Raw genomic sequence first — 13,877 nt, 5'->3', positions numbered from 1 at the left:
CCAGTGCTCGTTCGGCGGCATATGATTGCCCCGCTGCTGCATTTTTGCCTCTCAATGTATCGGAGCAGGCGGCTGCGCAGCATGCATTTTACACCAGGCAGGGTCTGGCTTACAAATAAACGTGTCCGCCAACACATGTGAAAGGGACAGTAACGCCTGTGCTGGCCCACTCCAGGCCGACCCTGACCAACCTCACGCCCCTTCACACCCCACTGGTGTGCAGTAAGCAATAAGCTAGCATTTGCAATTATTTCAGGGACTCCACGCCACTGACGTGGGGAAGAGGCTCTAATAAATATGCCCCAATGCCTATATAATAACACTATCCCCACAGAAGCCATTATAGTAAAAGTACCCTCACAATAGCCAATATAATAAGCTGTAAGCGATTTAGTAACGATGCCCCTACTGTAGTCATTACTGGAATTAGCCAGAACATTAACAGTGCCCCTTCTGTAGCCAATGAAAGCAAACAAAAAGGAACAGTATAAAGGGGAAAGCAAATGGAGCGTAGTGCAGGTGTGGGTGTCCAAACCCCACCTAAATGCCTAATGGCACCTGTAAGGGATTAGCTCCGGGGATCGTCGTCTCCTAAGCAGACGACCAGCACACACAGGGAATTCACACAATGTGAGTAAGGTTAAAACTGGCCTCAGCCAGCTTTATTTGGCAGTACACAAACTCAAAACATAAAAATAACACCTAAGCCTCTCCGGCACTAACTAAACATCGAGGTTCCCTACCTCACCAGGTGCTGGCCTACTGCCAGCCACCCCAAAAACACAGTAACAGTTCACTGCCACCGCTCCACAGGCCTTTGCCGTAGCCTGTCTCTTCCCCAGGGTGGAGCCCAGTGTGAAGTCTGCCCCATGTATTAGTGCAGCCCCTCCAGCTGAAAACTAATCAACTTAATTAGACAGACCCAACTTTTCCAGGTCTGTCTTCTACTCAGCTTTTCATAAGGCAAAATGCACATTTTACGCCCAAAAGCTTCTCTAGTGGCAGCCACCCTGCCACACACCCCTTAGGTATACGCATTTTAAAGCGGTCAAAACATTGCATAATTACTAGAAAACCAAAGATATTCCCCAAAGCGGGGAAAGAGAGGGAAGACACTAACAACAAATCATTGAAAAGCAGTAATTCTTCCCTTCTGTAGCCAATATAGCCACTATGCCCCCACAGTAGACAATGTAGCAACAGTGTACCCAAGTTATCCATTATAGATACAAAGCCCCAAACAGTAGGCAATATAAAACAATATGCCACCATAATGACCATTATAGTCACACAGTCCCTAATGAATCCAATTTAGTAACAGTGCTGTCACAATGCCAAAACTTTAACAGGGCCACCAATGAGCCAAAATAGTAATAGGATCCCCTCAGTAGCATGCATAGTCACAGGCCACCCCACTGTAGCCATTATTGTCACAGAACCCCCAAAGTAGTATAATGACAAGGCCCCACACAGAGCAGGCATTATAGTTCCAGACCCCCTGCAGAATCCATACAGTCACAGGGATCCCCACTGCAGTCATTATAGTCACAACCCCCCCCCCCCTTACAGTATCCAATTATAGTCACAGGGCGCCTCCACAAGAAGCAAGGATAAAAAAAAATAAAATCAATACACACCTATTACCTTGCTCAGCAACCATATCTTGTGCTCCTGCTGTGGCCAGACGCGAGGGGGAGGGGTGCCAGCTCAAAGGATACTCAGTTCCAGATACTGTGTTGCAGAGTGCAATGTGCAAAGGGCAATTACATCATCTGTCCGCGCCCTGACTATCGGTGTGAAGAGTCCTTATTGTGCTGGAACATACTCAACTGAGGGCAAAGGCCTTCACCTGAGTATTCTGTGATCAGCCGCTAGCGGAAACAGTGTTCACCAGCGCCCATTCACTGTTAACTAAGGGCAAAAGCCTGACTAGGCTTATGTCCTAAGTGAATCAACTGTTGCCAAAACATGACTATTAAGTGTTGGGCTCACCTGTCCAAGGAGGCCCTGGGCAAATGCACAGTTTGCCGCCCCCTAACACTGGCCCTGCTTTGCCATCATCTTGGTTTTGACCCGGTTTTGTCTGTAATTGTTGTTTGTTCCTCTGTGTCCTAGTGTGACTTCTAATCTCTCTGACTTGTTACCTGTCCACTCCACCATCCAGCAGCTGCAAGACAAAGTAAGTTTTCCTTGTCACCTTGCAGTGTCTCTCATGGTCCATTAGTTAATTTTCTGATAGCAGGTTTGCCCTTATCAGGGTGGCTTATGTGCTTTAGACAGTTGGTAGCCTACAGTGACATCGCAGGGTGAGTTTGCCACCGCTCACCCAGTCATGGCTTCTAAGTGAAAAAACAGCTGAACAGAATGGTCTTTTTCAACCAATAAACTATGAAAGGTGACCCACAAAATAATTTTTGTATTCAACTTTTTTATCGTTCACAAAAATACATTTGGAATTTTTAACAGAATGATAAAAAGTTGCATGAGTAAAGCATAAACAAAAGGGGAAAAGCACTGGTTATATCAGGTGACATAACAAAAAATGATCATATCAGGTATCATAACAAAATAAAGAGAAGCATTGCCTATAAAAGCAAAACATAGAAGGAAGTCACCCAATAATGAGTAAAATAAATTAATATAAATAAAGTTCCACACATAATAGTAATAAAATGTGCCGTGTTCCAGATCACAGTTGCCATAGATGTAGGGTCACCCCTGCTGTCTTTTGGCAAACGATGTGGGAATGCCTACTGCTGCAATCATTTTGGAATGATGTGATGTCCACCCTATCAGATGTGGTGGAGATTCCTATAATTTACTACATGAAGAACTATGACCTCATTATGTGAGAATTTTTCTTCGTGAGACTTTATTTATGGCTCTTATCAGATGGATCCACGGCCACCTAAATGCTCCCAGTGGAAAACACTAGTTAATGCCATAGTTCCATTAGAAAAATAAGTACCGTATATAAAAACCGGCCTGAGAAATTTGGCAAAACCTGTGATAGGTTGTGTGATTCCGCTTTGATTTTGTACTCAGTGTCGACCCTATCCTCCTCGGGATTAAGTTTGATGCCTCCAGACACCATTGTTATTTTGTACTGGTATTTTGACCTGATATTATAACCACACTGTAATATCTGATTAAGTGACATATATATATGACTTTGTATATGCTATGTAGGTTTGTTTTGTGTTTACTTTACTGTTGCTATTATCATTGATCATAGTGAACGGTATGTTTTTCCTACTTTCATTGTGCACATGTTATTTAATCCTTCAATCAATGTAAACTAATGTAAGTGATATTTTAAATTAACATATAAACCAAATTTTCCAGTCACGTTTGAACTGTCAGGTCAGATAAGGGTGAGTGAGCCCTCATGCAAATTCCCCAACTGTCACTATCCTACTTGACAACTGCCCTAAATGATAAACCACAACTAGGCAACATTTCCAACACTGGGAAGTTTAGCAAATACCACTCAGTGGAATAACCGCCATCTGCCTCTCAGCCCTGTACCACCAATAGAATGCCTGACAAAGACAATTAGAAACAAAATTACAAAATTAAACTTAAAAATATATAAAACACACAATTGACCTTTTCCTGCTAACAATTGCTTTAATTCATTAACCCCTTCCTGCACTTGGACGTAATAGTACATCCCTGCGGATGTACTATTACCACCAGGACGTCCTCATCAGGATGTTCTATTACATAAAGCTTTTGGCACTGGCTCACAAACGGAGCCGGAACCAGAAGAAGCGAGTGTCAGGTACAGCTGACACCATGCTCTAGCACTTACGATCTGAGTGTTAACCACTTACATGACCTTAGCATGACCACAACGTGTAAGGATCCTCCTCCTTTGGATTGGACCACTTGTGCTGCTTGCCAGGGGATCTGACCCTCTTCTGGGCGGCCTCAAGCTATCCTGAGTGCCCCAGTGCTGCCCGATGTTCCCGACAGTCAGACCCCTTCTGGGTCCTACTGTAAAATGTCTGTGCATGCAGACAAAAAATTCCCATATATTTGGTATAGAAGCATCCATAATAATCTGTATAATAAAACAGAATGGCTACTAGAACCGCACGGCAAATGCCACAAAAAAACCAAAAAAAGTTCCAAAAAAAGATCTTTATTTAATACCCTTAAAAATGCTCTAAAAATTGATTTTAAAAAGTTGCACACTCTAAAATAAGATTACTAAAAAGAACAACTCTTCTCGCAAAAATAAGCCCTTAATCAGATTAGTCAGCCTAAAAATAAAAAAAAGTTATGCTTCTGAAAAGATGGTGATGATAAAATGAACAACATTTTCTCCAAATTGGTTTTTATTCAGTAAAATTGAATACAATACACAAAACTCCTTAATATTTGGTTATCGCTGCGTCCATAACAATCTTTATAATACAAAAGAATCATTATTGGACCAGCACGTTGAACCCCATAAAAAAAAAAGTTCAGAAAAAAGATAATTTTAATTTCATACCCTGCTCTAAAAAGTGATTTTAAAAATGTTACTCGCTTCAAAATAATACCACTAAAAAGAACAACGCTTCTCATGTTAAGCATTTGAAAAGACTGTGTTGCTAAAATGAACAAGATTTTCTCCAAATCAGTAAAATTGGGAAAAAATAAAAAATCTATATAAATGAGGTATCTGGTGTCCCAAAGAATAATAGTAACATATTATTTTTATGTCAAAAAAACTAAACAAAAATTGGATGATTTTCATTTTCTCCACCAACAAAGAGTTATTAAAATCGTATCTATTAGCTATAGATGCCCCAAAATTATATACCAGAAAAGTGCATCTCAAGGGGCAAAAAATAAACCCCTATATGTCCACATTAAAAAAAAAAAATTAAAACCTGTACAATTTGACAATGAAATCGGCTCTGAACGGCGCCCAATCTATTCTATGCTTGGTCATGCGCCCATACAGCAGGTTACCACCACATATGGGGTATCAGTGTACTCAGGGGAAATTGGGTATAAAACTTTGTGGAGCCTTTTTTCATTTAAATGTTTAAATTTCCACCGAAAATGAATGTATTGTCCAAAAATATTACGATTTGTAGAATGCACCTCCATTTTGTTTTAACCCTTAGAAAAGTCCTTAACGGTTAAGAAACTTCTAAAATTTTCATACGTTGAGGGGTATAGTTTCAATAATGGGGTAATTTACAAGTCTTGCTATTATTTAGGCCTCTCACAGTCAATTGAAAGTTGAGCAGGTCTCCAATACCGGATTTGGAGATTTTTCAAAAAATCTGAAAAATAGAACTCAAATTCTAAGCCTCATACCATTCTAGTAAAATATGTGCAACCTTAAGAAAAACATCCCAGCATAAAGGAGACATTTTGGAAATGTAAGTTATCAATTAATTTGGGTGCTATGACTTTCTGCTTCAAAAGTAGAGAATTTAGGTTTTTTTTCTAAATTTGCATTATTTTCATAACTAAACACAAAAGATCCAAATTTTCAAAATAATTTTAAGTACAATATGTTACGAGAAAATAATCTTAAAATCCCCTGGATATGTTATAGCGTTCCAAAGCTATAACCACTTATAGTGACACAGGGCAGATTCGAAAAAAATGGGTCCGTGTCCTAGAGGCCAAAATAAAAACACATTTAAAAAAACAACTAATATTTGTTACTGAGATGTCTATGACATTCCATACTATAAAAAATGCATTCTATAAGGTATCCGTTTTAAAATAATTAAAAAATCTATTGTAAAAATGTATGTGTATCTTTTTTTTTTTTTAAATCAGGTAATGTTTATTAAAGCATATCGTTTCTACATTATTGATATTCAGTGGCAATAATAAAAACTGTACAAATATACATAATTTCATAATTGTTTCCCACAACTCCCCCCAACTATGCAAATAATAGTGAAGTTAGCAAAAGTCCATACACACACTCTAGAAAATTGTCTGTAATTGATTATTTGGTGTCATAATGTCTGGAATTAATCTGTTTGACAATATTTTCACTGCATACTAGTATAGGCGGTCCCCTACTCCAATTGTCACTGGGGCCAAATTTTTTTTTTCTGGATCTACAATTATAAAATATACAGTTTCGACTTACATACAAATTCAACTTAAGAACAAACCTCTGGACCCTATCTTGTACGTAACCCAGGAACTGTCTGTATTTATTTTAAGTTGATTAACAGCATATTAGTGCCCAATATACCTTGTAAACAGTACAGTATAATGCATAATACTATTGTATGGCATGATGAATATTATTTGTCATACTCACAACTGTTTGGTTGTAGATAACTGAACACACAAATGTATAATCAGCAGAAGTGAAAGCAGTGACACTGCTGAATGTTGACCCATGATTATATGAAAGATTTAGTTTTTACCAGTGTAGATTTCTTCTTTTTATATGACTTCCCCTTAAATACACACAAACTAGAAGAGCAAAAGTCAAGGGGTTATTTACCTTTCTAACTGTATATCATGTGATTTCTTGTCTAAATGCTAACCAAAGTCTAATTTGCTGAAATAATGAAGCAAAAATCTTGTTTTTGTGATTTAGAACAACTATATGTCTTTTTTCCCTCCATCTACTCATAGATTAAAGGGGTTTTCCTCAGTTCATCTCAGGGAGCGACAAGTGGTCAGACGGAGGTACCTCAGTACCCATTAGACCCCCTGTTCTCATGATTGGTGGGGGTCTAAGTGATGGATAGGGCTCAACTTCTTTGGGGGGAAAACTCCTTTAAAGTAAACCTGTCACCACACAAAAACTGGTGCAAGCACCTTCATAAATGTGACCCATTGAGTAGCATATTGTTGTAGCCTTACTCAAGTCTTGGTTACAGTTCGTGCAAAGTCAACAACAAGATTTTGATAGTAATGAGTGTAAAGCCATAAGAAGGAAAATTCATCTGTCAGAGAATTTGGCAATTAAATAATTGCAATAATGTTGGAGGAATGAAATTTACTTCTTAAACTGCATTATTTAATATGGAGCAAAATATACTGGAAAAGTTAGTTGGGAAATTTTCTTCTGGGTTTTATTTTTACGGCATTCATTGTGCAGTTAAAATGAAAACATTAAACTTTTAGGAAAAACCAGGGGCGTAAAAACAGGGGTAGCAATCATAGCAGCTGCTATGGGGTCAGCAGTGTCAGGGGGCCCTAGCATCTGGCCGGACACACCGAAAAATCGAAGATGCGCACCACTATATATATATATATATATATATATATATATATATATATATATATATATATACACACACACATATATACAGGCAGTAGGTTTGTGTTTAAGTTGAATTTGTATGTAAGTCGAAACTGTATACTTTATCATTGGAACACCAGCCAGAACTTTTTTGGTCTCTGTGACAATTGGATTTTAAAAATGTTGGGTTGTCATAAGAATCAGGATTAACACTAAAGCTTCATTACAGACACCTGTGATAACTGTTACAGCTGATTATTGTAGCCTGGGACTAAAGTACAATAAATTACCAATATCCAGAGGTCCGTTTGTAACTAGGGGTCGTATGTAAGTCGAGTGTTCTTAACTAGGGGACCGCCTGTATGTTATGCTGCACATTGAGTCAGCTGCTTGGGTAAAAAAATGTTTGTGGGCACAGAACGACAGGACTAGAATCTCTTATCTGTAATTCCTGCCGTCTGCAATGTACAATCTGTATGTGTGCGCATATATGCTGTATGACTATAAATAGTACTGTAAGTGTGTGTATATTTGCTGTATATGTGTGTATAAATAGATATGATGTGTACATACTGTAGGTGTATATTTGCCGAACGTATATGGTATTGTAAGTATGTGTGTCTATATTTGTGGGCATTAGTGATGTGTATACAGACGGTCTCCTACTTAAGAACACTCGACTTACATACAACCCCTATTTACAAACAGACCTCTGGATATTGGTAATTTATTGTACTTTAGTCCTAGGATACAATGATCAGCTGTAACAGTTATTAAATGTGTCTGTAATGAAGCTTTAGTGTCAATATTGATTCTTATGACAACCCAACAAATCCAATTGTCACAGAGACCAAAAAAGTTCTGGCTGGGATTACAATGATAAAATATACAGTTCCGACTTACATACAAATTAAATTTAAGAACAAACCTACAGACCCTATCTTGTATGTAACCCGGGGTCTGCCTGTATACTGTATGTGTGTATTTAATTGGTAAACACTGTGGGTGTGTTCAAGATGTGTATATATCTGATATAACTGTATGTAAGTGTACCATGTGCATGAATGTATAAATGAAGAACTGTATATATGTAACTTTATATATGATTTGTGTATATATGAGTGCTTAGATGTGTGTGATATAAACATGTGTGAGTATACAAATATGTATATTTTTTAAGGGGGGATGGGAGCCCCATTGTGAACCCTTCCCTTTTGCGCAAAGCTTCCAAAATCTTCTCTACCTTTTATGTGCCCCTTTTCCTGGCTGCTGTTTAAATATTTTTATTCCTAAAGTGTAATCCTTGTCTGAGCCTTAGGGTGGTTTCATATTGTTTTTTTCACATCAGTGATGTTTCACTGAACCCATTTTGGCTTATGGACACATACAGATTGGTTTTCTCTTCCTGGCGTCAGTGATGCCTTACTGAGCCATTCTTTTCAACAGGCTTTTTGACACTTCAGTTTTTTCACAGATCTGAACCTGTTCTTTTTGTGTTCACCGACAACAGTGGATCAGTCCATAAAAAACTCTTTAGGATTTTAGTTATTTTTATATCAGTTCTAGGGATAGTATGGCAGTTTGAACTCTAAGGTTATTATTATTTTTTTTTTAAACTTTTTTTTCCCCCCTGATGTACTTTAGCCCTAGGGAGTCTTATTGTGCCCGCTATATACTGAAATACTATTGTATTGATGCATATGGCAGTTTTGCTCCTGAACGGTATGAAGCTGCCTCGGGAATTTGCTTACAAATTACGCTGTCATCACAACCTATCCCTTCCCCCCTATGATGTCATGAGGGGCAGGTATCAAATCCAAGATGGTGGGCCAATGGGTTGCACCTGTTGTCCAAGATGGCAGCACCCATGTGCAGCACCTGTTGTCCAAGTTAATAACCAGGCCATTTTCAGTTTTTCCGTAAATTCCTTCTACAAACTATAACTTTTTTTTATCATTATAGTTGTGTCTTGTCTTGTTTTGGGGGGTGTGGTTACAGATGATGATTCTGGGTTTTAAATTCCCCACAGATTAATAGCTCTTGGGATGTAAAACATCTTTGCCTATTATCTTTTCTACCTATATTCAATAGTTTCCTTGCTACCCACCTCAGATCTGCAATGGCTGCTTCCTCTCCATGTGTTGACAAGCCCTGTGAATCTGTACTTTGTTTATGAGTCGGTTTCATGGGGTGGATGGAGGTCATGTGATAGTGTATGAAGCAGAGCTGAATGTGTCCCAGACAGTGAATGCAGATGTCGCCTGCAGAGAATAGTGGGGTACAAGATCTCCATGATCCCCATCAGTCCCTCCATCCCAGTCTGTGATTCTACAGAACTTTCTCTGTCTCTCTTTGCATCTCCTGCTGCTCCCCCCCCCCCTCCCCATTCTGGCGTAAATACGGGATGTATTGCATCATATCCCTATAAAATATGGTGGGCTGGCAAATGATAGCTGGCTGACAGAATGCACCTCCCCCTGGCTTGGGTCACTGCACTTATATACGGAAGCATACGGTGCACAGACGTATGCAGCACGTTGTTAGTCCATATTTTATATGTTCCCAGGGGGCTGTACGCGACAGAAACACGGTGAAAAATAGGACATGCTCTATATTTTTATACAGCCATGTACATAGATGGATGTATTACCCATGGGAATGCATTGGGTTACATATACAGCCTTTTCTATACAGTCGTATGCATGAGGCCTAAGCCTACATACACAAAGCCAAGAATTTAGGACATGTCATAGCCATATATTCTACAGCTAACACACATTTTAGTACGGTACAAAAAAAGTTTTTTGAGCTATCAGCTCATTCACGTGGGCCTGAGAAGGTTAAGATAGAAAATCCTCTGTATAGTCCTGTTGCTCGTGTCTTGTAGAGCAGAGGTCCCCAACCGCCGGTCCGCGGATCAGGACCGGGCCGTTGGAGTTTATCAGCCGGTCCGCGCAGGGGTGCCTCCTGCTCAGCGAGGGGGCGGCACCGGCCAGCACTGAGCTCCCGCGTGTGTGTGTAAGCTGTATCTACTGTTTGTTTATGTGTATATATGCTGTATGTATATGTAGCATTTGTGATATTTATCATGGCTTCTATTTTGTACTACATGGCAGTACCTGGTATGCATTTTATACTACTTGGCGGTACGTTGTATCTATCTTATAATACTTGGTGGCATGCTGTGTGCATTTTATACTACATGGCGGTATTCTGTATGCATTTTATACTACATGGCCATACGCTGTATGCATTTTGCATTGCTTTATTTTTACACCAAACCAATATGATGGATCTGGTCCGGAAACTCCCTGATATCTTATATTATAAGCTTTACCCCTCCATAACCCCACCCCATATGACCAAAGCCCCGCCCCCACCCCCACCGGGCCATGGAAAACTGGTCTAGCTTAAAGCCGGTCCCTGGTGCAAAAAAGGTTGGGGACCTCTGTTGTAGAGGGCTTGTCAGAGAGCCACCGATAATCTGAGAAAAAAAAGTAGAGGTCACAATGTGACCTTCCTTTTTTAAAGAATATGAAATAAAAGATGTTTTAGCAAATTTTGAGTGCCGGTCATACTCTACTTTTTTCTCGAACACACATTTTAGTTCACTTCTATGAGCTCATCCACAAGACCAAAGTGCACAACCATGTGCACAAACCAACTGGCCGGTCGGCAACAGACAGGATCGTATTGTGACTTATGCCAAAGTCATAGTTTCTTCCATTGCTCCAAATGGAGCAAGCTACTCCAGTTTATGTTCTAATAGTCACAGAAGGTCTTGTCTATGTCTACATTCGGTATATAAAGTAAGCCTTGTGACTCAAAGTGAACAGATAGTAAAGAGAATTTAGTGTAAGTGGATTAGGGTTGTTGGCTTTGTTGCCATCCCAGTTACCTTGAGTATATTGAAAACAGGAATGTAAATTTGTTCTGATTCTTGTTGGGAGGAATACAACAACTGTCAGATTGAAAAAAAAAATAGCAGCTTCTATCCATTCCATTCTAGACAAAAGTTAATTTCTGTAGAAAAATGGTGGTTGATGTGTAGTTATAGGAAAAACATTTTTTTTAGCAATCTCAGACATGTATAAGTGCTTCTTTGATATCCTAAAGAACGGCTTCTTGATATCCTAAATTATGGCTCAATACATAAGACAGAGGTGAATAACGTCCAGAGATCTGCGTATAAAAGTCTTACAAAAGTCTGCTACTTCACTACAGAAAATCTGTTAAAAGTATTTTTTTTCTCTTGGTCACACTATTCCTTCTCATCCAGATCCTGCACCTGTGCATTGGGATCTGCACTCAATTTCATGGTGTACAGGGTGACATTGTGAACTGGATCTTAAATGTACATAGCAACATACCTCTTGGAACACTATTCAAAATGAATATTTTTTTTAATCCATACTTCAAACTTTTCAAACAGTCTTTGTGTATTAAGTGTTACAGAAAAAAAAAAAAAACCCAAAAAATCAAAACAGGAACAAAGAAGAAGTCCTTTTGTTCCCCATTCGTAAATTGACATATAGTGCCTACAAGTAGTATTCAACCCCCTGCAGGTTTGATAAGAAGCAAATAAGTTAGAGCCTTCAAACGTCAAACAAGAGCAGGATTTATTATATTGTTATGTTGCTTAGTTAAATTTTAATAAATTTTAAACATAAAAGTGTGGTTCAATTATTATTCAAACCCAAGGTTTAATATTTTGTGGAATAACCCTTGTTTGCAATTACAGCTAATAATCGTCTTTTATAAAGACCCAATCAGGCTGGCACAGGTCTCTGGAGTTATCTTGGCCCACTCCTCCATGCAGATCTTCTCCAAGTTATCTAGGTCAGGAGACTGACTAGGCCACTGCAACACCTTGATTTTTTTCCCTCTTGAACTAGGCCTTGGTATTCTTGGCTGTGTGCTTTGGGTCGTTGTCTTGTTGGAAGATGAAATGCCGATGCATCTTTTAAGATCCTTGATGGAGGAGCGGAGGTTCTTGGCCAAAATCTCCAAGTAGGCTGTGCTATCCATCTTCCCATGGATGCGGATCAGATGGCCAGGCCCCTTGGCTGAGAAGCAGCCCCACAGCATGATGCTGACTGTAGGGATGGTATTCTTGGGGTCGTCTGCAGTGCCATCCAGTCTCCAAACGTCACGTGTGTGGTTGGCACCAAAGATCTCGATCTTGGTCTCATCAGACCAGAGAACCTTGAACCAGTCTGTCTCAGAGTCCTCCAAGTAATCATGAGCAAACCGTAAACAAGCCTTGACATGACGCTTTGAAAGTAAAGGTACCTAACGTGCTCTTCTGGAACGGAGACCATTGCGGTGGATTACGTTACTTATGGTATTGACTGAAACCAATGTCCCCACTGCAATGAGATCTTCCCGGAGCTCCTTCCTTGTTGTCCTTGGGTTAGCCTTGACTCTTCGGACAAGCCTGGCCTCGGCACGGGAGGAAACTTTCAAAGGCTGTCCAGGCCGTGGAAGGCTAACAGTAGTTCCATAAGCCTTCCACTTCCGGATGATGCTCCCAACAGTGTGGACAGGTAGGCCCAACTCCTTGGAAAGGGTTTTGTACCCCTTGCCAGCCTTGTGACCCTCCACCATCTTGTCTTTAATGGCCTTGGAATGCTCCTTTGTCTTTCCCATGTTGACCATGTATGAGTGCTGTCCACAAGTTTGGGGAGGGTCTTAAATAGTCAGAAAAGGCTGGAAAAACAGATAATTAACTAAACATGTGAAGCGCATTGTTCTTTGTGCCTGAACTACTTCTTAATACTTTAGCGGAACTAAACAGAATTCTGGTGGTTTGAGGGGTTGAATAATAATTGACCCATACTTTTATGTTTAAAATCTATTAAAATTTAACTGAGCAACATAACTTTTTGGTTTGTAAGATTTATGCATCTGTTAATAAATCCTGCTCTTGTTTGAAGGCTCTAACTTATTTGCTTCTTATCAAACCTGCTAAATCTGCAGGGGGTTGAATACTACTTGTAGGCACTGTACATTTTTTTTAAATTCCTAATATGTGCCCTACAGACACAATTGAAAAAAAAATCCCAGGCCGTCATTTTTTTCCCCTGGTATGGCCTGCCTCATGTGATATGTAGGATCTGTAAAGGTCTCAAAACTATTGCAAAATGGACCGATTAGTTTTTTGTCTTTATAACCAAGATCCTGAGTTGGGTAGTATGATGGCTTTGAAATCGCATAATAATGGGTCCATATCACAAAATCTATGTTTCCTTATAAAATACGTCAAAGTCAGAGAAAAATGGGCCTCGGCTGTCCAGGTAGTTCTCAATGGCCTCTTTCCTTCTAAAATAACTTTTTAAATTATGCTAATGAGTCCTGCAAATATGGTAATTGTGCAATCTGACATTAGATTAGATCCCATATATTGCTGCAGGATTAGGCATATATGCATGGAGGATATGTTGAAGATTAGATTGTAATATAAAAATATGAACCTTGTCATAATTACTTACCAACAAAGAATTAGAGACAAAGAAAAAAAAAAACATTACCTTAAATTTGTCAACATATTTTAATTTAACAAGAATATTTGGTTGAAAAGCATATCAAAACGTTGGGCCAACAGGTCTTTATTCAATTACTTATGGATTGAATGGAAAAAAAAAAAACA

At 39.2% G+C, this 13,877-nt stretch overlaps 1 protein-coding gene across 4 annotated transcripts in view; it reads right to left on the bottom strand.

The window, feature by feature from the left end:
* LOC140070990 (complement C3-like) overlaps positions 1 to 6,404 on the bottom strand; it is a 101,866-nt gene extending 95,462 nt beyond the window's left edge. For all 4 annotated transcript variants that reach the window (XR_011849027.1, XM_072118174.1, XM_072118182.1 and 1 more), the window contains exon 1: positions 6,293 to 6,404. Coding sequence is in view for 3 of the 4 variants with exons in the window: in XM_072118174.1 (XP_071974275.1) it covers positions 6,293 to 6,375 (83 nt within the window). In the remaining variant the exon portion in view is untranslated. The remainder of the gene's footprint in view (positions 1 to 6,292) is intronic.
* Between the last annotated feature and the right edge of the window lie 7,473 nt (positions 6,405 to 13,877).

This window comes from Engystomops pustulosus, chromosome 1, assembly GCF_040894005.1.
Source record: "Engystomops pustulosus chromosome 1, aEngPut4.maternal, whole genome shotgun sequence".
Lineage (NCBI taxonomy): Eukaryota > Metazoa > Chordata > Amphibia > Anura > Leptodactylidae > Engystomops > Engystomops pustulosus.
Note: the sequence above shows the minus strand (reverse complement) of the source record. Positions and strands in the feature narration are given on the sequence as shown.